This window comes from Centrocercus urophasianus, unplaced genomic scaffold, assembly GCF_019232065.1.
Source record: "Centrocercus urophasianus isolate 14NV4802_14NV808 unplaced genomic scaffold, USGS_Curo_1.0 seq_29, whole genome shotgun sequence".
NCBI lineage: Eukaryota > Metazoa > Chordata > Aves > Galliformes > Phasianidae > Centrocercus > Centrocercus urophasianus.
Genome location: NW_024884855.1, coordinates 5796886 through 5822176, shown reverse-complemented (window position 1 = coordinate 5822176; position 25291 = coordinate 5796886). Strand labels below are relative to the sequence as shown.

The window sequence follows — 25291 nt, the reverse complement described above, 5'->3', positions numbered from 1 at the left end:
TTATCTGGTGTTTGAGTCATTTTGGCTCTGCTCTTGTGATACTCTATTTAACCACAAATATTGGTTTGGAGAAAGTAGGAAAAAAGAAATGAACAACTTTTTTTTTTTTGCTAGTATTTTAATAGCAGTAAGGCAGCAGGCATTTGACTTTTCTCACTCTCCATCCTTACTTGTGACCTGAGCCATTTTAATATCTGCTTCTGTCTTTATTGCAGCTTTCTGGCAAATGAAATGCGTTCATGAAGGTGATAGTAAACAGCAGTATTTCACAGTGTGATTTTCTCACCATGTTGTCCTGTTGCAGTCCCTGAAGAAAGACTTGGGGGCAGCTCTGACAGCAGCTCGGTGCTGTGGGAAGCCCAGGAAGGCTTTTCTTCAGGCAGCCATTTTGGTTTGTTAAAGTAATACCTGAGAGATGTGGTGCCAGGGTGGTACGCACAGGAGGTAAGCTTGCACTCCAGGAGAAAGCCAGGAATGAACCACGTAAAACATGAACGTTTGCCCATCTGCCAGACTGTCACACTGCAGGACACTGACACAGAAATTCATCATGACGAAATTCAATTTGGAAATACTGGTGTCCGAGTTTGGATGCACTGTGCTGTGACTGGGACTTCAAATACGATGAATGATGTTCTGCTGCCCCCTAACAGCTCAGTTACTACTTTAAGTTGGCTTTCCTTCAGGCGAGTTGTCAGCCTTCCACACAGCATGATTCAGTCAGATCCCATCCAAAGCAGATGAGGGAGATGGAATGGATCTGATCACTGGCTGTGACAACAGGCAGCACAGAGGCAGCTGTGTGCTGTCATGCTTAGTGGCCTCCTACTTTTTCTTCCCTATTCCCCTGAGTTTTTGCACTTTGGATGACTTCATCCAGTTGCTGCTGGGGAGTCCACCACATTTGTGTAAGAACAGTGCTTAGGTGATCAGTTCTTAAGACTTTGGCAAAAGGCTCAATTTGTTCTGCCTGGAGCTTTGGATAAAATGTAAACATAGTTTGCTTGCTATCAATTCAAATCTTACTCTCCATGAAATCTTGGCTTTTAAAAATAACCTGTGTAGTCCTTAAGTATGTCAGTGTATTCAGGCTCAATTTATAGTGTAATTGGGAAATGCTGTGGTTCTTTGGTTAGTTTTCATACCATAAAAGCAGTAAGGTGTTTAAGTTGAAGATTCTGACACTTATTTTCAAGGTAAGAGTGAGGTTTTGATATCTGGAATCATAATAAAAACAGAATGGCTCAGTTTCCTAAGGAAATAACGTGTATCTCAGGTCTTCCCTTTTCATCTACTCACTGCAGTTGTAGTTCAAACAAGGTGTAGTTGAATGTCAGGCATTTTAGAATAAAACCAAGATGATAACTCAATTAGCAGATCAGTAACTTATGATAGTGGAGGCGTGATGGTGTACTCCATCAGTCAGTCAAGCAAGACCCGATTCTTCCATTAGCTTGTAGAATAGTCCCTTCTGAGCTATTAATTGTTTCGGAGTATCAAATTCAGCTATCTGACCATCTTCCAAGACTAAAATCCTGTGAACAATAAAACGGAAGTATAAAGTTGGGAGGATACCAGCAACTGCAAGAAATTGAGGTATAAGTACTTGTTTCTGAAATAAACTGTAGCACTATGTGGAAAAAAAGGGTATGATAGGGCTTGAAATGCATCGTATAGGCATAAACAATCTTTTAGTTAACCTACTGTTGCCTTGTTGATGTAAGATAGCTCCTAAGATCTATAGCAAAGCTTTGAGGGTTAAGCAAGGAAAGGACAGAAATGGAATTGTTCTCTCGAATATTGTGTAGTTCATACAGGCTGCCTGAATTTTCCTTCCTCCTTAGGAAAGCAGCTGAAAACATTACCTGTCACAGTCCATGATGGTGTTTATCCGGTGAGCTATTGTTAACACTGTGCTCTCTTTGAATTGAGTTCTCAGAGCAGACTGAATCTGAAGATCAGTTTCTGTATCTATTGCTGCTGTGGCCTCATCTAGAATGAGGACTTTGGCTTTCTGAAGAAGTGCTCTGGCCAGGCAAACCAGCTGCTTCTGACCAGTGCTGCAAGTAAGAAGAGAGATGGTAAATTAAAAGCAGCAGTCATTTTTTCTTGGGGTCAGAGGACATGATTAATTTGAAATCAATAATGAGAGGGTGATTGAGGCTGGTGGCACTGCAGGTAACAGCATGAAACATGAAGCTAAGAAAACGAAAGCTGGGTATTACTGTGGCACTCAGAAGACCTGCAGGTATTTCAGCACATAAAGCACTGCACAAACACAGGTTGCAGTGATTCAGAGGTTCTCCACTCTCAGTTATTTAATGCTATCAGTTATGCCAGTCATGCAATAATTTGCTGTATGCGTATTGCCCCATCCCCCCTTATTTATTTACTTATTATAAATTAGACTCCTTGTCCTGCTAGTTGCATGTCCTCCTAGCCCACAGGCTGGTACAGCCCCACCACTGTCTTTCTGAAGATAAGGTACCTTAGGTTTTCCCCTTGGTCAGTGCACTCATATTCCAACTGCTCTGGCAAATCTGCAACAAAATTCTTGAGCTGAGTCAGTTCCAGAGCTGTCCAGATGTCTGCATCAGTGTATTGGTTTAATGGGTCAAGATTCATTCTTAGAGTGCCAGAAAACAAAACTGGATCCTGAACACAGAGACAGACAACTGCTGAAATGAATGATATTAAAGGGCACTTCAGTTTTCTGAGCTAAGTCTGTGGCTGATTTTATGTGGGATGGGAGACTGGAATGGTCTAGAGGTTCTTTCCAACAGAAATTTCAGAAGGTTTTCCTTCTCACAGACTCTTTCTAAATCCCTTCTATGTGTGAAGATTTATAGCTCTGCTGAAAAATTCTGTAAATTAGTATAATACCTGGGGGATGACAGTTATCTTCATTCTAAGGTCGTGGAGACCTAGCTGAGCAATGTTTTGTCCATCAATTAGAATTGCTCCTTCTGCAGCTTCCACTAATCGCAGCAATCCTGCAGCAAGAGTAGACTTTCCAGCTCCTGTTCTTCCAGTTATGCCAATCTGTGAAGGGCAATATAAATCTTCAGTGTTTATCATTTTTCACAGTTGGAAAGACCTGTCTGTTGTTAGTTGTGCTTGGCTGGTGTATGGCTTTTGAAATGGATGCTCTTGCACAGATCAGTTTTGTAGGGCTGTTAAGACATTCTTAAATCATTTCAGATTTGTGAGTGTTTTGTATGAAAGCCAACCTTAAAGGCCTCTAATGGAAACTATCAACTAGAAGGCTTACCACGTAGAACAGGGCCTTGATGTAGAAATTTCTTTGAAAGTGAAGTTTCTTTGCTGTAACTCTGCTAATCCTCTGTGAAATGAAATTTCACTCAAGAAATGTACAGTGCATGGAGCAATCCCAGAAACACTCCTTTTTACTAGAAGGGATATACAGTGTGATTGACAGGAAAGGCTCATACCTCACCAGTTCTCATGCTTACAAGGTACTGATGCAGAGCAGGGACTGCATCTGTCCAGATCTAATCACTGCAAAGCACTGTTCACACTTCAGCTCTTCTGGAAGCTCTTACTTACCTTCTCTTTTCCATTGATGGTTAGGTTGATGTGCTTCAGAGCTAACTCCAAATTTGGCCTGTATCGTAAACTATAGTTTCTAAATTCAATTCTTCCTTCAGTAAGCCAAACTTGACCTTGAAGTTTGTCATTTAGAGTCCAGGGTGCCTAGACAGATGAAAAACATGAGCAGTGTATAAAGCTGATTCAAATAACAAAGTGAATTAGCCTTACTGAAATAGGAATCTTATGAAGATGTGTATGCTGTATTCTTCCTGATCAATTTACTGTTTCCAGAAGAGAAAAAGGTCTTTAACTTTCATATTGCAAATGTGGCCTTTTACTTTGTGCAGAGATCCCAGTCACCTTAACTGAAAATGGGGATAAACATTTGCATATCAGAATTCTGATATTTAAGTGTTTCAATGAAAAGGTTTGTGTCTCTATACACAAGGCTATAAAAGAAGTCTCATTTTGTCTGATATCAGGTCAGCATATGGAGAAATAATGATTATAGAGCAAAAACGATTGCACTGGAGATTCTTAGTGGCTAAAAGGCTATCTAGTAGCCATCAGTTATCAGAACTGCATCTGAACTTGCACAGTAAATACATACTCCAGATATGGGCAAAAAACATGGCTCATTCATTCCAGGACTGTTAACAGCTGAAGCTATTTTAATGACAAATCTAATGCTTAAGTGTTGTAAGGAAATACAGTGATCTGAGGTTATAAAACGACCACGTCAGTTGGATTAAAAAGGCTGCAGTGTCTTAAAGGGAATACAGCATCTTTCAGAAGAGCAAAAATGGGGAACAGTACAATTGCTAATTTGATTGGCAGTGATGTTGACCTGGCTAGCACAAGATAACAACTGGCTGGCTACCTCCTTAGGAGTCCTGGAGTATTCGCTCACTCTCTCCACAGAAACAATGTTGTTTTCAATTTCTGTCCAAGAGCGCACCATCCAGTTCAGAACACCAGTTATCTAGCAGAAAGGAGCAGAAACACTAAGGCAGATGAAAGAACTTTGATGTGTGCTCACAGGTACCCGTTATGTTGTTTAGTAGGTACAAAGACATCCTCATCAGCTAATTATGTGAGAAATTATCCCTTCAGAGGCTAAAAAATAAACTTTGACAAGTCTCTGTGGGTAGAAGGCTTTGTTAAAGAGCTTCACCAGCTCCTTCTGAAATGCTACTGTTTGGCTATTTAAAAGGTAGTGTGACTGTCCCATAGGTTGTTCTGTAGCTAGTCTACAAGCAAATAAGAACATGCTTCAGGTGCTTGGAGCATACTGTGCCTTAAGTGTGAGGTCAGATGCAGGGGGAAAAAGACAGCTGCTGCATATGTTTTATGGTCCCTTGTATCACAAGGGCTGCGTGCTCCGGTTGGTCTGGGTCAGCAATGACAGCAAGGTTTGAGAAGGTATTTAGAAAATTACAGAAAGACTTTTTAGAGAGAGAAATGGCAGAAATTAAAATTTGATTTTTGGTGCCACGTAAGCATGGTATTACTATTACCTGAAGAGCATATGAAATGGAGAAGCCTGCAGTTCCTGGACTAAGATGTGTTCTGCCAGTTGCTGCAAATAGTGCTGCAAACAATACAATGCCATTGCCTAGGAGCTCTAGGTTTGTTGCAAGCCACCTGCAAGAGAAGATTACAGAGCTGTTGTTGGGTGCCCTGCTACTTTTTACCCCACAGTATCTTGTTTGTATCCCCAGCAGCTCCACAATTGTTTCGCAGCGTACAACAAAGACCTTACCATGCCGTGGTTGCTGTTATCATCTGCCCTGTAGCTCATGAGTGACTCCAATCTCTCCAAACTGGTTGGCCTGTGGTCTCTGTTAGGATTTTATCCAAGGGCAGCTGGATGAACAGCTAGCACAACTTATTCTATTAATTGATCTAACCTTTCTTACTCTGCTACTTCTCACCTGCTCATGACAGGTGGTTCATGGATTCTGCATATACTACATGTCCTATGCACTGTCATGTATGTACCCAGATAGGCCAGTAATTACTTTAGCTTCTTGCGTTTAGGACGTTGAATGGTACCTCCAGCCACGTGTGAGCACGTGTCCCCAGTCATACAACAGAGAGGGAGCACACTGGTTGTATGAGGAGCACATTGCCAGAGAGGGGTGTATTATGAGTGATAAATATAAGAGACTGTCTTACCCTCAGATCGCTGCATCAATGTCTCATCTTCTGTGTGCCTCCACCCCTGCCCCAAGAGCAGCCCTCTCCACTCACAAGGGCCGTGGCAGTAAACTGTAATTTCTTCTACTCTGAAGATTTGTACCTGTCAGCAACAGCTCCAGGGAAGCATATTCTCAGATTCTCATCCACTAGGCAGTTGCTTTTCAAAATAAACCTCTCCTGGTCCTTGTAAGCACGGATCACGCTACTCCCCTGGAAGGTTTCTGAAATATGGGAGTAGATTGGTGATCTGCTGGCAGCCTCCATGCGTCTCAGCTGGCAGGAGGTGATGACATAGAAATGCTGGTACAAAGGGAAATGGAAAGAGAAGTGACTAGATGGTTAACATCTCTGTTGAGATGATCTATAGAAAATTTGGAAAGGACTCAGCAAGTGCAAGAGTACATACTATCCTACTGTTATAAAACCTAATGGGCAGGCAGGAGATGCCCTTAAAAGGTGAGGTGGTGTTTCTGCCTGTGTTATGTCCTGTTGTCATTAAGAATAACCCCACAGTTGGGTAATGCAGGAAGGCAAAGGCGCTGTAACTCACAGAGCCTCTAAACTTATTCTTGCTTTCTACTGTAGACCAGCCCTTTGACTGAGAATGGAGGCATACTTGCACTTTTACATCCCTTCCTTCTATTTAGTCTTACCTGGCAGAGCATTGAGCTCAATACGGGAACTGCTTGGTGTACATGGCTGAATTAAAAGCAGCACAAGAATGCTGAAGGAAAGGAAAAATGCCTTTGGTCTTAATATCATTTCATGTACGCTAATGGAGATGAGGAATGTAGCCCCAGGGCAGATTTGATTTGGACAACAGAAACTTAGAAGTCTTCATTCCAGAGACCTCGTGCTTTGGAAAGTTGAGGTGATGTGGGAAGAGCTGGTGTTATTCTTGTTCAGATGCAATAGGAGATTATGAAACTAGTTTCTGCATGTCTCTGCCCCTAAGAAGTGGGAGCAGGCTCTCCACAGAGATGTGGCTATGCTATTTTCTTCTTTATGTATACTATGAGCTCCTACCTGGAATACAGCGTAAAAAGCAGTCAAGGGCACTATGGCCATAGCTGCCTTTGGTGTAGCCACTATGATCACAAGGTAGATCTCAAGCAAGTTGAACAAGAATCCCAGTAAGGACTTCAGCTTGTCAGGGATGATAGAATCAATGGCGTCCATCTCTTTGGAGAAGCGGTTCAGCAAGTTTCCAATGGGTGTCTCTTCAAAGAAGACTGCTGGGGATCTAGCAACATTCCTCAGCAACTGCACAAACAGCTTGTGTGAAGCTAACACGCCGCCTAGAAAGATTGCTGCTGTGGACACAAATCTGACAACAGCTGCAATTTAAAAAATAGTTATTATTACTGGATCTGAACAAAGTTACCTTTGAGATCCCTTTTGTGACATCATGACTTTCATTTAGTGTGAATGCTATATTAGTGAAAGGAACTGGCTATCTGGTAATAATTAAGCCAAACCTCAGGATCTGATGTTAGATACAAGGGTATTTGATAGAAAAATGTAGCTGATTTTTGTCTTTTTTTTTTTTTTTTTTTTTTTTTTTGCTTAGGGTCCAGGTCGTACATTTCCATTAGGAGGTGAAGACACTTTATCGTGGTCTGCTAAAAGACACAGAACACATTTAGCATACTACGAGGTGGGTTTTCAGGCAGTAACACTGGAAATATTGTTTAGATCCCTTAAAAGTCCTCTTTGTGTATCAGAGCCCATAGTTGTAGGTCCCATGCCAAACTTTTTGGGCTGGTGCCAAGAACCCAGGAGATGAAAAGCTCGTGGGTATGCACTTGTTTGTATTGTGAGAAAAACATCTTGAATATGGGAAATGGAGATGGAAACAACTGGGTAAGAAGTTAAACGAACCTTGAATGACTCCTAGTGCACCAAAGACTCCAACTCTTAGCTCTGTGTACTGCTGTGTACCATTGTGTACAGGGTCTTCTGTCCACATGCTGAGCCAATAACCACGAAAAAATGATAGACCTTGCTGACATGTGAACAACAAAATGATGGAGGCACACAGTGGTAAGCCTATTGTCCTCAGGTAGGCTGCATAAACTGAAGCTTTAACCTAGAGTGAACCAATAAGGAGGGGGAAAAAAAAAAAAAGAAAAAGTTGGAAGGCTTAAGCTTGTTAAAGAGGAAAAACAGCTCTGAGGCAAGGAATAATTATTAGGGCATATCTACTCAATTATATGTTTTGAACCATAGCAAAAAATTATTTTATTTTCCAGGAGGATGAATAATGAAGTCATACTTAAATCTGTGGTGTTAACCAGTAATTGTAGGCAACTGATGAATTGTGTTACGCTGGTGTTACTGCTGGAATGAAGATGAGACTTTCCCTATGCTGGGCAGAGATTTATGTTTGTTGTAGGTTTCAGTGAGAGCTGGTATGTACCCTACTGACTGCCCACAGGACTAACTGCTGAGTGGCAGAGGTGAGGAGATCCCAATCTGCTTAACACTGTGCTCAGTGCAGCTCCTTTTTCAGATGTCTGACATCTTCCTCATCTCTAACAGTAGCAGTGTGTAGTTTCAGTTATTCTTTTTCTCACATTTTACAACTACAGTGTGTTCTGAGTACACATCCTATCCGTGACTGACTCCTCCTAGCTGGAGTCCCACATCTGCTGCTTTTCTTATACAGTACCCTCTTTGCCTTGGCATTTTGAAATGTCCCTCACAGGCAAGATGAGAACACCCCTTCTCACCAGCCTCAAGAGTCTGCAGGCAGACACAAGCTCAAAAGTCCCTTGTACTCTGTCCTTTACACCAATTCACCCTGACTGCGTCTGTTATATCCTCCCTTCAGGTCAATTTTCAAATCAGGATCATCATCAGGATCCTCAGGGATCATAAATTACTTTTTCTTTTCTCATTCCCATGTGTTTTCTGCAATGTACATGTTACTACTTTTATTTTTAAAAAGGTGCTTAGATTGGGGTAAGTGGGGAGATACAGTTTGCACAGAAGGTGTTATATAAAATAATGCTGAAATGACTTTGTCTCAATTATAGGGCAGATTTATACAGCTCAGATGACATTCCTGGACCTGAACTTCGGAAGAGAACTGACCCACCTGCCATGAGTGGGTCAGTGACAAAGCTGCAATACTTCCCTTCACCCATAGAGGAAAAGTGCTGTGCTTACCCTGCCTTGCTGAGTTTTCTCTCCCCTGGTTAATCTTCCTTCAGTGACTTCAGCAGTAGTACAGTCTTGACTTACAGGAATGGTCTTCCTTCCAATAGCAGGAGGTTTGACTGAATTGTCACTTTATAAAGAAAACAAAAATCCTTTCAATTTTTTGCTAAGGCAGTGAGCCTTTTGGAAGGCATTTATATCCAGGAAATTTTACTACCATATGTGTTTATTTGTAGAGAACAAAGTTGAACTGCTCTTCCTCCCTAGAGTGCATTTTTAATATTTCTTACAGTGGCAGTGCACTTTTCCCAGAGTCAAATGGGATGTGAACGTTGGAGAAGTTTACTCATCCTTATTCATCTCCTTTGTAGTCATTCTTTTTTCAAAGGCTGTTGTTTTTGGGGTCCTCCAGAGTGACCTCAGAAATTGTCCATATGTATCACAAGCACTGAGCTCTGTTAAATGTAGCTATTAACAGGCAGAAGCTCGAGTGTTCACTGGCTGTAGCTGGTCTGAAACAAGCCAGACCTTACAGCCCTACTGGGAAGAGAGCGCAGAGGATCTCCATGCCTAATATGAGCTCCAGGACAGATTCTAGCTTCAAGTGAAATATGGAAAAAATGTTTGCAAACAGCCATATTCAGAAGTTGTTCCTTATTTGTTCTTTAGTTTTGCCAGTTTGCTGTTATTAGTGAAGACCAATCCCAAACCATTTTCATACTCGTTAAGAAACTCTTGTATGTTTGTGTGGACTTCCAGAGCAAGTTCTTTGGTATTTGAGACAGCTTTAAGCTTACCTAAAGAGCTTGTCCTCTGACAGATTGTTTCTAGAGGTGATGGTATCTCCCATGTCCCCTGTAGCTATAAAATAAACGCACTATTTAAGTGCTTTTTAATACTACTTTATCCTGTTACAGTCTTTGAGAAACTGGTAAAAGAAAAGATGACAGAGAATTGTTCATAAGGATAGAAATATCAAAGTGAGGCTTGAAGAATTGCTTGTAAAGTGGGTAATTATGTTAAGTGCGTGATTGTTCTTTGCTAAGAAAGAAATTCAAAAACCAGTTTTGAGGTGATGACTCGGCTCATTTGACTGGCATTTTTCCCACTAAAAGCGACAGCTTACTGTGATGGAATTCCTGCTCAGAATGTCCTTCACAGAACAAAACTTAAGACTGGCTTTTCCAGTTCTGTTCTCTCTTCTGTCTTCCTAGCAGCAAGACCCCCAGTTCATTAAGTATAACATTAAGGAAACAAGAATGGTATGTCTGGGAAAAACAATTCCAATTAACTTGCATTACCTGGAAAACCAGAGCATGCCTTCTCTTCTGCAGTACTGTGTGACTGAAGAAACTCTGCAAAAGCTCCATTTCTCTGTGAAAGTTCTTGGTAGGAACCAATTTCTGCGATCATTCCATCCACCAACACAACAATGTTGTCCACTTGGTGCAAAATGCTGATCATGTGAGTCACAAGAACACGAGTCTGAATGAAGAGGGAACAGTTACAATTGTTCTGGTGTTCCCCTGTTTACGTGAGTTGTTGCAATTAACTGTCTTCTAAGAAGACATCCTCAGAGCTGTAACTTTCACTTATGTGAGAATATTTTTGCTTTTTGTTCCTGTCACTTCTGAGTGTCTCTTTGTCAAAGTTTAGCTTTGCAGCATGGCTTTGTAAGTGGAAAACTAAGGAGAAAATCATGGGGAAAAACAAACAAACAAACAACTAAGCGGAAAATCGTGAGTGGAGAGGTGAACCAGCTTGCTCTGTGTCATGCATGGCATAAAAAAGCAAAGATCGGAACTGATGCCTAACTTTTCAGATCAGCACCATGTAGGAGGACCCTCTGAAGGGTTCACTGACCAGTCCAATGTTGTTGATTCTACTCAGGCTGAAGCTCCTAAGGAGTATGATGGTAACGGGAGAGTCTGTCACGTTCACTGTCATTGATGCCAGTATGCCAGAAAAGAATTTGTCTGAGAACTTTTTCAGACTGAACAAAACAACAGTGTCAAATTATAAGATGGAGAAAAAAAAAACAGAGGTGCCCTGTCATCCCTTCTTATGTATCCACATTTATCATCTGTATTGTCTGACAGCAGAGAAATACTAAGGTATACGAATGCAACCAAATGCAAAGAAGAGAGGAGGTTTAAGATGGATCTTAAGACTGAAATTTAAGTAATGAACAGTTGGGTGATGAGAACTAGAAAGGTGCTGCCATCACAAATGATTGGATGAGGGATTATGATAAAGTGAATAGAATAGACACTTTTTCCAAACTATACTAGAAATAAATCCCAAAGCAGGAAAAATCTAATACTGACAGAAGACCTTAGAACAACAGCTTTGCTGTGGAAGTAAGGCTGGAACTAGGCATGTGGTTTGAGTGAAGATAAAGGCAGCCTTTCTGAAGAACCTAACCTTTCAGTCTTCCTCCTCCTAGCTAAAATTCACTGCAAGACTTCTCTGCAATCTATGCAGCATATTGGTTACCCATGCCACTAACTAGTTTTGCTGCTAACAAAAATAAATAAATAAAAGGGAACCTTTGATAAAGTAACTCACATGACTGGAAACGTTTGTGAGGTCTTTATGACTGGAAACATTGTGATGTCTTTTACTGTTCAGGATTTATAACAAACCTTGTCCTTCAGTAAACCATTGGGTCCAAGAACATGTTCAAAAATGTGCTGTCCAACGTGGGCATCAACGGCAGAGAGGGGGTCATCTAGTAGGTAAATGGAAGACCTTTGGTACACAGCACGAGCGAGGCTTATTCTTTGTTTCTGTCCTCCAGATATATTTATTCCCTGTAAAAATGCATTGATACTGTTTATTAGTGTGCTTTGGCATAATTGTCAACTCGTGACTCCTTTATGAGGTTTTATGAGTTGCTTATTATTAAATGATGGTCTCTTTCTTTCCTCTTCCTCCCTCCCACCAAATTGGGCTCCTGAGATGCTGAAGCAGGGGCGTCTTCTCTTGAGAAACTCCACTCTCCTGCAAAAGAGGACCCATAAATGACCTGGATTTGTTTACTACGTCTGATGCATCTCTCATATCTCTAGTTAACTATTAAGAGGTGGGCTTGAGACCCCTTTAAATTATAGCCCAACTTTTCAGAAATTCCTGAGTACTTGCCCTTGCAAATTTAATTCCTTCCTTGGTGTTTAAGCAGGACATCCAAAGTTGAATTTACTCATGTTTTGGTAACTTTTCCATAAAACTGGCCCAGTACCTTCTCGCCTATTTCACTCTTCTGCCCTGCAGGGAAGCTCTCCAAATCAGGTTGCAGTGCACAAGCATCAACCACTCTGTTAAACCACGTTTCATCCATCTCCTTCCCAAAGAGAATATTATCTTCCACTGAAGCATTCTGTATCCAAGCTTGCTGGGGGACATAAGCTGCTGTGCCCTACAAAAACAGAAATAGAATGTTATCAATCTCTTTTTTGTAAGTACAACTCGGCACTGTGTGAATCTATCTTTGAAGAAACAACTTCCCAGTTAGCTTTATGGAAATACGCAATGACCATCACTATTGAGAGGCCTCAGAGTGCTTTGCAAAATAAAGGGGTCCTCACCCTGCTCTGTTACAGAGGAAGAAACAAGTGTAAGTGACGTGACTAACCACAGTGCCACTAGAGCTCACTGTCAGCGTGGGAAATGGAACTGGATCTCCAAAGTCCTGTTGCTAGTCCTAAGAGTCAGGCTCATTAGAGGGGTCTTAAGTGCTCCTCAGTGATTAAATGTAGGCTGCTATGCTATAGCCTTTGTTAACATTCAGCAGTGAGTTTTCATCAAGTACGTGATGCCTTAGTTTATGCCTCACTGTTCTTGAATATAGCCTAATTAAAAGCAAATGCTCAAGGAAAAATTTACCTTCATAGTCACACAGCCATCCATCTTTTCCAGGTCACCGAGTAACGCTGACAGCAAGGAGGACTTTCCAGCACCCACTTGGCCAACTACAGCAAGCAAGGAGCCTTGTGGTACAGTAAGATCTATCCTATAGAGAGAAGAGACCCCCCCCCTCCCCAATCACTCTGACCACCTTTTAAATTCACTTTCTAAAAGAAAATGAGCAAAATTATTGCTGTTGTGGTGCAACAATAAAAAAATGCATGCTTCTAATTTCGTATAATTTCACAAGGTTACTCTTTGAGTTATGCTAACATTTTTCCGTAGCACTGGATTCATCCCTTCAGAGGCATGTTCAGCCAGAAAGTCTCTGTCCATATCTGCGTTTAGATTTCAAACCAAGATTGAAGACACAGAATCCCACTCTGCATACAGACTAGCCCAACGTACTGGATAGTATTTCTTCTCTAAAACTGCAGCACCTTTTGAAATAAGCACCAATTCCACTTCTTAATCTAATTCCACATTTCAGTGAATAATTGGGTAAGTACAGTCTCTATGTATTGAGGCAATATCTAGATACCGAAACCTTCCCGTTTCTGTACTCCTATTAGAACAGGAATAGAAGAAAGAATCCATTTTATCTGACTTAATTGTTGGGATTCAATGTGAAATATGAAGCAGAACCTCTACGTATTCTACACTACTTTCACTCTGGGCTCTGAACATTCTTTCAGCTCCCACTCTGAGCTATGGAACTGAGCAGACTAAGCTTAAGACTGTACCTTCTAAGACAGGGAGAAGTGTCTTTGCTCCAGCAGAAAGTTCCATTTCTTACAATGATACTTGCCTGTACTAAAATAGGAGGAGAAATACAATATTTGTAAATTCAAAAGTAACTACAGAAAACATCCCTATGTTTTACTATGTACTTACATAAAATCAACCTTAAGTATCAAAAGAAGGGGCTGATTACCAGACTAAATTTCATTGTTAGAAATTACTAGGCCTCAGAAACAAAATGATGGTGAGGGGCAAATAATTTTCTCTCTCGACTATGGCAGACATCATAGTAGAAGCTGAACAATGAACTATTCCTCTTGTAAAACAACAATACTAACACAAAAGCTCACCACAGTCAGAAGTGTTTCTGTTTGAGCTTTCAGGATTCAGTTCTTCCAGATTCAGAAAAGCTGCTAAGCGTTTTAAAGAAATTTTGGCCTGAAATGAAGAAGCACACACACACTAAGATTTAGAATAGAAAGGGAACTACAACTAAAAGACTTAACCTGAAAACCCACTGAAGACTGTTGACTGGGTGCTGCGTTGCAGATGCTGTAGGCATAGATGGACAAATGCATCAAATGCAACTCTTCCCTAAGTTAATTGCCTTTACTTTCATTTAGCTCATCAGAAAGGGTTGTTCTTCCATGTGTTTTTTTCTTCTGTTCACATCTTTGAATATTGGTGCTTTTTCCTCCAAATTCATCTTGCATTTTTTTTAGCAATTGCTCCTCTGTATGAAGAGTCAGAACAGCCTTCTTGTGGTGCAAAAGAGAAGAGCAATTTCCCAATTCTCACTGAAAAATGACTTGCTTTTATCTCTGGCCTGGCCTAGCAAGGTTTCCCTGGTTTACCATGGAGATTTTTGCCCCACTGCTCTGGTCTCTTGTGATTAATAGCAGAACTAGAAGCCCATCTCATGTCTACTGCTGCTTGTGATATAAGACTAACAATGCTTCCAGGGGCAGTGAAGCACAGATACTGCCCAATGGAAAAAACATTAGAATCCTGCCTTGCACAACATGATGCTTATAAGGCCCTGAAAGATTTAAGAACTACTCCTGGGGACTATTTTGTCATATGGAGTCTTTCTGAAAAACAGTACTTAAAAAATACTTCTAGCTGCAAGTCCTTGCACTTCACTATTTCAAAATAGAAATTAAATAGCTGACCTGAGTCTCAAAGCCATAAAGACATTCCCATCTTTACCTTTTAATGGTGATACGTAAAAAAACAATCATGGCCAAAGAAAAAGAAACATAGCCTGCAATTAACCTGGACAGCAGCATTTATGGAGAATGGCAGGAATGAGTGCGCGGTGTTGAGAATGTTGATCAGTGTTAAAGATACAAAGGCCTTCTGAGCATCCAGGACGTGTGTGTTATCCACCAGGGTATAGACAGCAAACATGACAAATGCAATCTGGAAGAGAGCAAAGCAAAACCAAACCATTTGCTTCAGACAAGGAAAAGAGAATGATTCATAGTTGGCAGATCCCTTTCTAAATACTCTGGAATTCACTTGGTTAAATCTAGGTTATCATTCACATACATTACACTGCTGTTCTGCAAATATCACAGGTGTGGTCTTGCATGTTGGTGATAAACCAAGTCTGATCATTTGATGTTTGGTCTGCTTTAAGGAAGGTTTGGTGCTGCAATTGCAGTAAGATGAAAACGTGGCCATCTTTCATTAAAAGCATATATGGCTGACCTGCAACAGTACAGCAAAAGTGGCTTGTGCTGTTACTGACTGTGTTCTGAACTCTGTGTAGCTGGAGGTCTCCTGGTGGTTTTTACAAAGCAGACTTCATCTGCTTGGAGCACATTATGAGACAAGGTAAAGTGTTAACAAAACTGTTAGGACAGTAAAAGTATGTGTGGCTGATTCACTGGGGCTCAGCTCCTCCTGTGAGACCACCAGCTGCTCCACACAGATACTATCTTTAGCTGTCCAACAGGAAGAATCTGTCCAGACAGTACCACGAAGAGAAGTGGAAGTAACAGTGCATGTTTTGTGTAGGAGGATGAACCACTTACCAGGAAAGTTGATGAATGGAAAGAAGCTAGAGATGCTGAAAAGAGAATCTGAGATCTTTTTAGAGCCTGAAGTTCTTGCTCCCGGATAGCATGCACTTTTTCCATGAAGGTTTTTTCCCAACCATGGAGCTTGATTACTTTAATGTCACTAAGAATGGCATTGGTAAGTTTGGCCCTCTCGTCTTTATGCTTCATCTGGGCCTCCTGTAATAAATGTTTGAGTTTGTCATTTAATAGGTTGAATATATAACTGAGCAATTATTCTGAAAAACCACTTTAATCCTGCCTATGAGCTCTGAATAAATTTCCCTGCAGTTCAGCTGTGTATACTCTTTGCTTGTAAATCTTTGAGACTGGGAGACATTTTGCTTTTCTTTTTTAGAGCATAGTTTTTACTGGCAGTAAATACAAAAGCAGAAAATTTCAGCAAACACAAAGTAAAAGAAGGCAGACGAGCTTACTCTAAACCTCAAGTAACTTTGTAGGCTTTGAATTCTCCTAGGTTCAGAGAGTCGTAGTCATCGTGAATAATATATATTAACCCATCACTTAAAGCCAAATGATAGTGATACACACCAATACAAAACTTAGCAACTTGCCTATTATAACCATCAGCCTTCAATTTTTTTTCTGTAGTGTTGGGTTACATGTAATCCTTCCTCAGGAGAGCATGGCAGCCTTTAACTTATCCTAGCATAATTCATGTTAGTAAAAAACTTCATTTTTATGAAGCAAAATGTACCTGGAAATGACTCCTCTTCTTGGTGATCATAAAATTCAGAGGCAAAAGAAAAAGGAATACAGCAATTGAAGCCAAGGCTGATGGCCCAAGGAGCTGCCAGGAGAAAAAAGGAAAGTGGAAGAACTTTTGGTTTTACTATACATGACAGTCTTCTGCTCCCTCTTGCTCACATTCCTTCTTTGAAACCTATGATTAGCATCCCTGAAGTCTAAGGTTTTTCTCTAGTCCAGCCTTTGCCTTTCTTGGGAGTTGAGCTGTGTAAACACTGTGGGTTGCTCATTCTCCAAGCAGGGTAACTCCTGTCATCGTACTCTGCTGAATTTATTTGCTTTCCTTTTAGGAACTAGATTAGTGCTGAGAGAGATCCAGAAGCAGGCTTGGTGGTTCAAGTCATTTGCTTCCCACCTGCTCTTGGATTTATCAAGGAGGACATCTTGTGGCTGGCATATGGAAGTGACACCAAACAAAAACAGATTTTGTTTAGAAAACAAGCTATTCTTGCAACATAAATAACCAAGTTTGCCTGAATTTACATCAATTAGTGAGATGAAATGGCAGCCATCAAGTACAGTGCCACATACTCTTGGAGAGCTCTTGAGTTCTTAACTTCCACACCAAAACAGGGAGTTTGTTTCTTGTGGTTTAGTCACATCTCTGCAGAAAGCATTTGCTAGAAATGTGAGTGCTGATATACAAGCAGACAAATGTATTCCTTACACAAATGGTTTATAAACTAGCAAATAAAGTGTTAATTTTTAAAAGTTAGAAAAACTTAAAACAATCTGCAAGTTGCCACTGAAAACTCTCATGTAACTCAGTACACACAAGTACATTCAGCTGGGCAACATCAATAGAAAGGGCTGATGGACTTTGAACTGTTCATACCACAGCTACCAATTTACTTTCCAGGGTCATGGCACACCGCAGGCACCTGGCACTAGTCCATCCTGCCTAGTGGAGGAAGGTCTCAAAGGCCTCTGGAAAGCTCTTAGAAATTGTCTCTGCTGTGCTCATACTTCCACTTTGCATGCTGTCAAGAACAGGCAAAGAAATACAACCTTATCCTACTGAGAAAATGCCATACATTGCATTAGGGGATAAAGGGATCTTTCAGATTAGCATCGTTGATTCTCATTTGGGTTTTGCTCTGTCCTTGCAGAACTCCTTGATATCTATGCAATTCAGTATATCCAGTACTCCTTTTGAATATCATATAACTTTGCCTCTGTTTCTTTTGCTGATCTTATGGTAACAAACCTTCAGGATGAAGCAGATCAAGTTGTTACTACAACCATTTTTCTTTACGTTCTGTTACTGTGCAGAAGAGCTGCGACTGGACCTAGAGCCTGCAGTAGGCCACTACATTTTGACTGGAACGAGAGCAGGCAAAGGAAAATTGCAGGTAGAAGTTTATCAGTCAGCTCAGAACAATTATAATCACACTTTTTTCCCTAAAAGAGACTGGATACTGAATATACAGGTAAGAAGATAGTCAAGGATCAGGAAAAGACTCTATACTAATAAAAATAACTTCTGACAATAGAAGTGAATTTTCCATGCTACACAGCTAAAAAAACCATGGCAATTTCAGGTTGTTCAGACCAGCAAAACTCTAAGATGAATTTTGAAAAGTCCTTTTTCCTTTGATACCCAGAACGGAAATTGATTGCTATGTACTGTCATCATATTTTACCTGCCACAAGAAGACAAAGCAGATGATAATCCGAATAGGAGCAAGCCAGGTTCCATTAAAATAGATAATGAGATCCATTAGCTTTTGGACATCAACGGATACCAGATTAACAATTTCACCTACTGTTACTGCTTTCCTTGATGCATTTGACATGATTAGGATCTAAACAGGGTAGAGAAGGAAGTATAAATCAACACAACAGCTTTGATCCAAAAATCAAGAACTTCCTTTTCCTTATGGAGAAAAAAAAAAAAAGATCAAATCGTAGGTAGTGAAAATGTGCTGATGCCTGAAATATGTGACTTCACTTGAGAATGAAAAATTTACTCCCTTTCCCAACTATCTTTCCTTTTCTTGTCTTTCTCTTCAGAGGTAAGATCTGAAAGACAAACAGTAAAATACCTCACACACTATTCAGAGATGAATATAGCACAGAATTACATGCTAGACGTAGATCTCTAATAGCATATTCCCTCATATTGTTGAGAACAATGTAACAACGTCACCATAACTAATGTTAGGCTAGAAAAAAAATGAAGTTGAAAAGGAAGCTCACAGACTCACCTTCCTGTATACAAGCCCCGTTACTGCAGTTTTCAATCTCAGACCCAGAACGAGACACATGTACATATATCGTTGTTCAAATAGAGTCTGGAGGCAAGCTAAAAGAACCAGAATGAAGGCATAGAAATAACCATGCCAGCTAGGGGCCTCTTGATCTTCAATGAACTCAAGGAAAAGGCTGCAAGACAGGAGCACAATATTGTTTAATCTGTGTAGAACTGATGCAGTGTCGGAAATGAAATTCCAGCGATTTTTCTGTATTCTCTAGCTGACCTTTGTCAGTAAAATAGTAGAAGAGATGGGAAAACTGCTAGGTTTCCTGTGTCTGCAGTATCTCGTTTTTGACATTTGACACTCTTGGTTTTGAAGTAATCTCTGATCTATCTCAGCATCTTCTGAGATGTGATTTTTAATGTGAAAGATGGCACCTGAATTCTGTGAATTTGTCAGAAATATGCAAATAAGAAGTGAGGATCTGAGGAAGTCACTGATTTCCACATTTCCACAGCTGCTTCTAATGACTGAGAAGTGTTTTTGCCTTTGAAAACAAACTGCAGTGCAGGTTTGTGTTGTACCAACATAATCCACAAAGTGTAACGATCCACTAACTAAAGATGCTACTGAAGATGTGTAGGATGCTCAGCTGTATGCTTTATGATTAGTAAAGGAACATAGAGCCAGGAGTCTAGTGCAAATTGCTGACAGCCTGTGCAATGCATGCAGTACACAGAACCACCAAATAATGCTTACTCTGGTTCTTGCAAAGTTGCCACAAAGCTTAGGGCAACTGGTCCTTTCCACATAGCGGTAAAGAAATGTACACAGCTGTAGAAAGTGACAGAGGTGACTGTGGGCTTAGAATGAATGGTAATCCTGCTCCTTTCAACAGCAATCGGAGATTGCAGAAGCTAAAAGTCTGTTTATCTACTTCTGTGAGTGCTGACATATATTTCTCTGGGTGAGCTCATGCATGCAGCAGTCTTATGATACATGTGGTGTTTCTTTGGGAAATAAATTCCAAATAGGCACATACCTCAGTATCTTTGGGATGGAGAACAAGAAGACATCACATATAACTAAGCAGAGGGTGCTGAGCAGGAAATAGATTCCAAACATGCTCCAAAATGCTTGCAGCAATGGCCCACTCTGACTGTGCTCTGACTGCAGTAGAACCTCTGTCTCTTCAGCTTCTCCAATGTCAGTTTCATTCTGACTCTTTTTAAAAGTAGCAGACTCAATTTTTCTAAAGAAAGAAACAGTGGAAAAGCTAACTGTAACTGAAAAAAATGCATCTTGTGTTTTCAAAAAATCATGAAATAGCTCAGGCTGGATCCTGTGCCCTGTCCAGTATAAATGCAGGTCAAAAAATGATCCCTCTCATCAGAACCAAGCTTCTAGGAATTAAGAGTTGTTGTTCAGCATATTTCATCACTTAGGTGTTGCACAAAAATACTCTCACTGTTTACACACTGAACAGAGGAGACTCCCACGTTTTTCTAACAGACAGTCAACATAAAATCTGAGTAACTATATTTTTCTTCTTGTTTAATAGCCAGATAATTCAGTAGGATTGAATCTTTCAAATCTTCCTTTGTCTAGATGGACAGGATGCTTCCATCTGTGTTGGAAGCACCAGCAAAACTCACACTGAGAGCCTGAATATGTACTGAAGCTGTCTGGATACCGTGGTGAATGTTTCGTACCTGGAGATGTTCAAGTTCAGGCTGGACTGGGCTCTGTGCAACCTGATCTAACTGGAGATGTCCCTTTTTGTTCCAGGGGAATTTGAATAAATTACCTTTAAAGGTCCCTTTCAACTAAAACAATGCTATGATTTTGATGTCTGTCCCTCTGTGGGGAATGGAGGAGCTTCAAGTGTGTTCAGAGATGGCATACCAGTCCCTGCAGGCCTATTTGTTTGTAGCATCTAAAGGAGAGAGAAACTGCCAGCTGCATCCATGACACACTCTAGATTAAGTACTCACTGCTTCGTTCTGTTGTTATACTTCTTCCACTCCCTCTCAGCCCAGGCAACAATTTCTTCAGAGGAGTCCTCTTTCCTCACTGACCACAGGTCATCCACCCCCAAAGACTGCCGACAGCCTTTCCAGACAAGCCTGGAAAACACAGACAGCCAATAAGTAAGCACAAAAGTATTTGTTGCGCATGTAATATTTTCAAAACAGATGGGCCTTAATTCAGTGCTACACAGTGAATTCTGTAAATACTACTTAGGAATATCCTTTCCCTGAATACATATGAATATTTAGGAACAGCTGTTTTGCTTCAAACCCCTATGCTATCTTCTGTCAGTATAATTATTATTTGCAAGTAAGCCCTAATTCTAAGTTTAGTTGATAGTGACAGCTGGGTCTTGGGCAGAGGGGGACAAAATTCATTTTAACTTAATCTGTGGCTAAGTGAAACAGAGGAGGCATTACCATTGCTGACATAAGGTCCAAGGTATGTAATCATTTTACTTCTGACTGCTAAGCAGAAGGCTGAGGCAAAATCATCTTTCAGTATTTTCTCTCTGCCCAGCATTTGTTACAAGAAGGTCTGGTAGGCAGGGCTGTGGCTGGTGTACAGCAATCTCTTGAGACTGCTGATGTCTATTTGAAGATGAAAAGGTCCTGGGCAGGTAGCTAGCAGTGAGGAATTATCTGGAATCACAAATTTGTGTTTTAAACTATTTTGTGAAAAATAAGCTACATTTTACAATTAGATCTTGAGAGAATACCTCAAGTCCTCAGAGAAGGAATTTAAAACCTCACTACATAAGTTAACCTGGGAGCAGAGCAGAGATGCTTCAACTGCTTCTCATCTACACCCTCTCTTATGCTGGTTTTGTTTTTTTCTTTTTTTCTTTTTTATTTTTTCCATGATATTATAGCAAACCCTTGTCTCTTCTGTGTTTTCTTACCCAGAGAACCACCAGTATGTGATTTTGGACAGAAAAGAGCTGCTGGCTTCTGGACATTGATTCTGATGGGAAGAAAAACATGGATGATATTTATATGGAGAAAAGGGAACGTGTCATATGATATCCCTCCTGCACTTTTCCAAGAAAAACAAACAAAAGGCTACCCAGCCCCCACTCCTTGCCTCTGGCAATGTATTGTGAGGGATCTATGGGACTTTGGAGAATTAGACTTCAAATAATGTCTCAGAATACCATCCTTCATATCCAACGATATTCACTTTCTGAAGCACTTAGTTCTGCCATACATGTACCACCAGATTGAGGAATGTACTGGTTTACTGAAGACCAGGCAGAAGCAAAATAAGCCCTATATGCTGATTTCAATGAAAAGAAGCAAGAGTGTGGATAGGTCACTAGTTTTTCAAAACACACAAAAGATGGAGATGTTATCCCCAGTTCTGCTGGTTACCTTTTAATACCATTGGCCTTTATGCAGAATGATGTATTTTGCACCTCTCAGATAATCATGTTCCTGTGTATCCCCAGGAGTTTAAACTTGCTTGAGCAACGAAGCAAAGCATTATGAAAAGCTACATTGTACTTACAGAACTGTTGACAGCTTTAGTGAAGAAAGGAGGGTGATCCACTAAGCAGAATAACACCAGTTCACCAAGCACCAGGCTAGCATAAAGGTAAGTGGCAACATGGTGGAAAAAGTCTTCCAAGAACCCCTAAGAAACAGAATACTGCTGAGAATGAAATCAATGGGGAAAGATGGCTTCTTCATACTCTGCAAGCCATAGGCTGAGTTTTTGTTTGATGCTTGGTTTTATTTTTTGTACTTACATTTATTTAAATTACAGTTGTGTAACTATTGAAATAGGTAATTCCTAGAACTGGAACAGCAGAAACTACTGAATAATGGATTCATTTATCATTTACAGTAATGCTTTATCATGACACTTCACAACATACTTAACGTCTACACTGCATAATTGTTCAGAGAACTTGAAGTTCTTTGACACTGTGCTCACATAGATTGTGCTCACATAGTGGGATAAGTCACTGACAGAATGAAACAGCTGCTGGGGTTTATTAAGTAGGATGTATGGGGCTCCATAAAGGGCTCACTAATTGATTTTGTGACCAAGAAAGACAAAAACAAAAACACCCAACAAGGTAGAAGTCTGAATATTTTTTTCAGAGCAAGAATTGGTGAATTGTTAATTGTGGAAGAGGCCTGGAGCCTAAGCATAAGGCTACATTTGGTGTTTACGTTAATTTGCTTTTTTTTTTCATATGTGAAATCTGATGAACACTCAGAAAACCATGCTCTCTCTGTATTGCAAGGGATAACATGAGTAGAGATCAGACTCATTAATCATTTTTCTTAGCACAGACATTAAGAAAGGAATTCAGTTCTTCTCCTCACTATCAATGAGGCAAAAAGAACCATATTGTTCAGAGCCTTCATACCCTTTTAGGTTAAAGATACATGATTTCACTTACTCTTTCCAGGCCATGTTGGATTTTGGAACTAAACATCACAAGTGCAGACAAGAATGTGAGCAGCCAGTAAATCAACATGATGCCTGAAGACTGGATGCCCATCATTCTTTCTGCTTGGGTGAGGAACATGGCAAGGATCTGTGAGGAAGCAGAAATACCTCCAGGTAAATAGCTGGTAGTGAAATGCCAAACATTACTATCAAGTTAATGGACACAATAAAGCAAAATCAGTTTCTTGCCCAAACATTTCAAGGTACTTAGAGCTGAACTATTGTAAGGCTAAAACTGAATGTATTACGAGCAGTTTGCGCTGCAGAATGTCACTACTGAAAGAGCAAGTAATAAAACCACAACTGGGCCAAAACAGGCTGGAAGGCTCTAGGCTGTGAAGGTGCCGTAACTGAAGGGGAGGCATTTAGTCAAAAAGAAATCCCATTTCACTCATTAAGATCCAACCATACTAACTAACATACTGTGGTTATGGGAAACTGGATCTTGTCCTGTTATAAAAGCTCCTTCTAAATATTGCTGCTTTGGCTCTTGTGAGGTATACGCATCTCACAGAGCTATATAATGTAGCTGCCTCAACTCTTGTCCCCTACTGCTTCATAGAGCAGAAACTCAAAGAGCAAAGCTCCGGTGTTATATTCCCCATCAGCTATCTTTGTGCTCAGAGACACTCAAAAACATGGGAAATACCAGAAGTGCCCCCAGAAGGCTAAGCTGGGCCACACACAGGGCAAAAGAAGAATTACCGTTGTGATCCCCAACACTGCCGGGCTAATGAAGAATGCTGGAGTCCGAGGGATTCCTTGGCTTATTTCCCACAGTACAAAGAAGACATTAGAAAAACACAGTATTACCAAGAGGAATCCAAGGACCTGGGGCAGAGACAGCAAAAACATATTGGAATGAAGTAAAAAGATGCTGGGCCAGCCTACTGAACTGGCTGCTCCAAGAAGGCTGGGCTAGAAGACTGAAGAAGTAACAGAGCAGGTTTGAGACAGAGCATTATGGAAAGTAGCAGGAAACTACATGGAGCTACAGGAGAAAAGATCTCACAATAGTTATTCCTGAAGATTTACTTGATTTGTACTGATGTGACTTTTACCTGAGTGAATAAATGTCAATACAAGCACAGAGATGGATCATCAGAAAAGAGTTAATGATTTATAAAAATTAAACTGTGCATCAAAATCGCAATAGTGTTAGGATCAAATCCCATCCTCCACTTTTACCATTTTGATTTTGAAGATGTGGGACATCCTGATATAGCCTTTGTTTTTGCGTCGAAGGTACAAGTAGTAGAAAGGAAAACAGATCCACAGGTAGGCACAGGGGATCCAAGCAAGGACTGTGTTCTCGAAGCACCAGGTAAATCTTGGGCTGTTGGTGTACAACGTCTGGTTCCAGTCCTGTCACAGAACCAACAGAGAAGTGAAACAGTAATGCTAATGTATGCAGAATTTCACCAGCCAATGCAAATTGCTCATAGTTCAACTGAGATGATGTTAAAGAAACTTGATGTGGATTTTCAAACGTGAAGAGCATTTGGCAACAGAGAGCTGCTGGAGACAACGCAGCAGCATTCTGCAGGGAATGGAAATGGAAAGAGGAAAAAAGAGTTTGAAAAGCACCAGAGAAAATGAATCATCTATCAGAACTAAGGAGGAAAGAGAGAGAAAGAGGAAATTTAAGTGGAATGTAGAATGAGAAATAACAATTTTGGAATCAAAAAGATTATTAGCGCTTGGGAATGGTCAGTAGAGAAACCCGGTGCAATAGAGATAAGGAGAAGTATCCTGGAGCATAAACTGCATCACAACTGCATTTCCCCAGCTGTCTTTAACAACTTCTCTGACCGGGGACGATCAGTCCGATGCCAAAGCTTGAGCAGCCCGTGGGGAAAGCTCGGCCGGCAGCAATTCTGGCAGAGAAGGCTGGGCGGTTGAGTCGGATAGCCGTTGTCGCTTTCAGCGAAACGAGCCTGCGCTTCAGCTGGAGCCGGCGCTGCCCCGGGCCGCCGGCGGGGCTCGCACTCACCCACAGCCCGGTCGAGGAGCCGCACAGCCGGCCCGCCGCCATGGTGCCCGTCCACCCCGGCGCCACGGGGTGCCTCAGCGCGGGCGGGAAAGCCGCGTCCTCGAGCGGAACACGGCGGACGGCCCCGCGCCGCCAGAAGCGAGGGGCGAGCAAAGTCCGGCCGGGCGCTGCAGGAGGGCAAAGGGGACGGCGCCGGCCGCGGGGGAGGGAGGCGG

The 25291-nt window shown here is 41.0% G+C and overlaps 1 protein-coding gene across 3 annotated transcripts; it reads right to left on the bottom strand.

The window, feature by feature from the left end:
* Positions 1 to 97: 97 nt before the first annotated feature.
* Positions 98 to 25176, bottom strand: ABCC6 (ATP binding cassette subfamily C member 6). 3 transcript variants are annotated; one of them, XM_042827865.1, is made up of 31 exons: positions 25077 to 25176; positions 24272 to 24448; positions 23789 to 23914; positions 23034 to 23171; positions 22130 to 22255; positions 21525 to 21586; positions 20587 to 20718; positions 19635 to 19844; positions 18602 to 18779; positions 18038 to 18199; positions 16345 to 16437; positions 15603 to 15806; positions 14839 to 14985; positions 13902 to 14001; positions 13566 to 13635; positions 12802 to 12928; positions 12158 to 12334; positions 11562 to 11729; positions 10218 to 10401; positions 9714 to 9777; positions 8926 to 9046; positions 7636 to 7843; positions 6781 to 7091; positions 5855 to 6054; positions 5070 to 5196; positions 4433 to 4534; positions 3568 to 3714; positions 2884 to 3042; positions 2489 to 2655; positions 1866 to 2060; positions 98 to 1535 (listed from the first exon to the last, which is right to left on the bottom strand). In XM_042827865.1, the coding sequence occupies exons 1-31, from the start codon at positions 25116 to 25118 to the stop codon at positions 1427 to 1429; spliced, it is 4533 nt and encodes a 1510-aa protein (XP_042683799.1). In that variant the 5' UTR covers positions 25119 to 25176; the 3' UTR covers positions 98 to 1426. The 3 variants fall into 3 exon arrangements, with proteins under 3 accessions (XP_042683799.1, XP_042683797.1, XP_042683798.1); XM_042827863.1 differs by having other exon boundaries at positions 13914 to 14001; positions 25077 to 25155; XM_042827864.1 differs by lacking the exon at positions 4433 to 4534 and having other exon boundaries at positions 25077 to 25155.
* Positions 25177 to 25291: the final 115 nt, after the last annotated feature.

Excerpts from the sequence above, each read along its gene's own strand:
- ABCC6 (XM_042827865.1), bottom strand. The coding sequence starts at position 25,118 with ATGGCGGCGGGCCGGCTGTGCGGCTCCTCGACCGGGCTGTGG. Across the intron at positions 22,256-23,033 it reads TCCAACATGGCCTGGAAAGA|GGGTTCTTGGAAGACTTTTT; the intron begins GTAAGTGAAATC and ends TCTGTTTCTTAG. Across the intron at positions 11,730-12,157 it reads AGAGTGAAATAGGCGAGAAG|GGAATAAATATATCTGGAGG; the intron begins GTACTGGGCCAG and ends GCATTTTTACAG.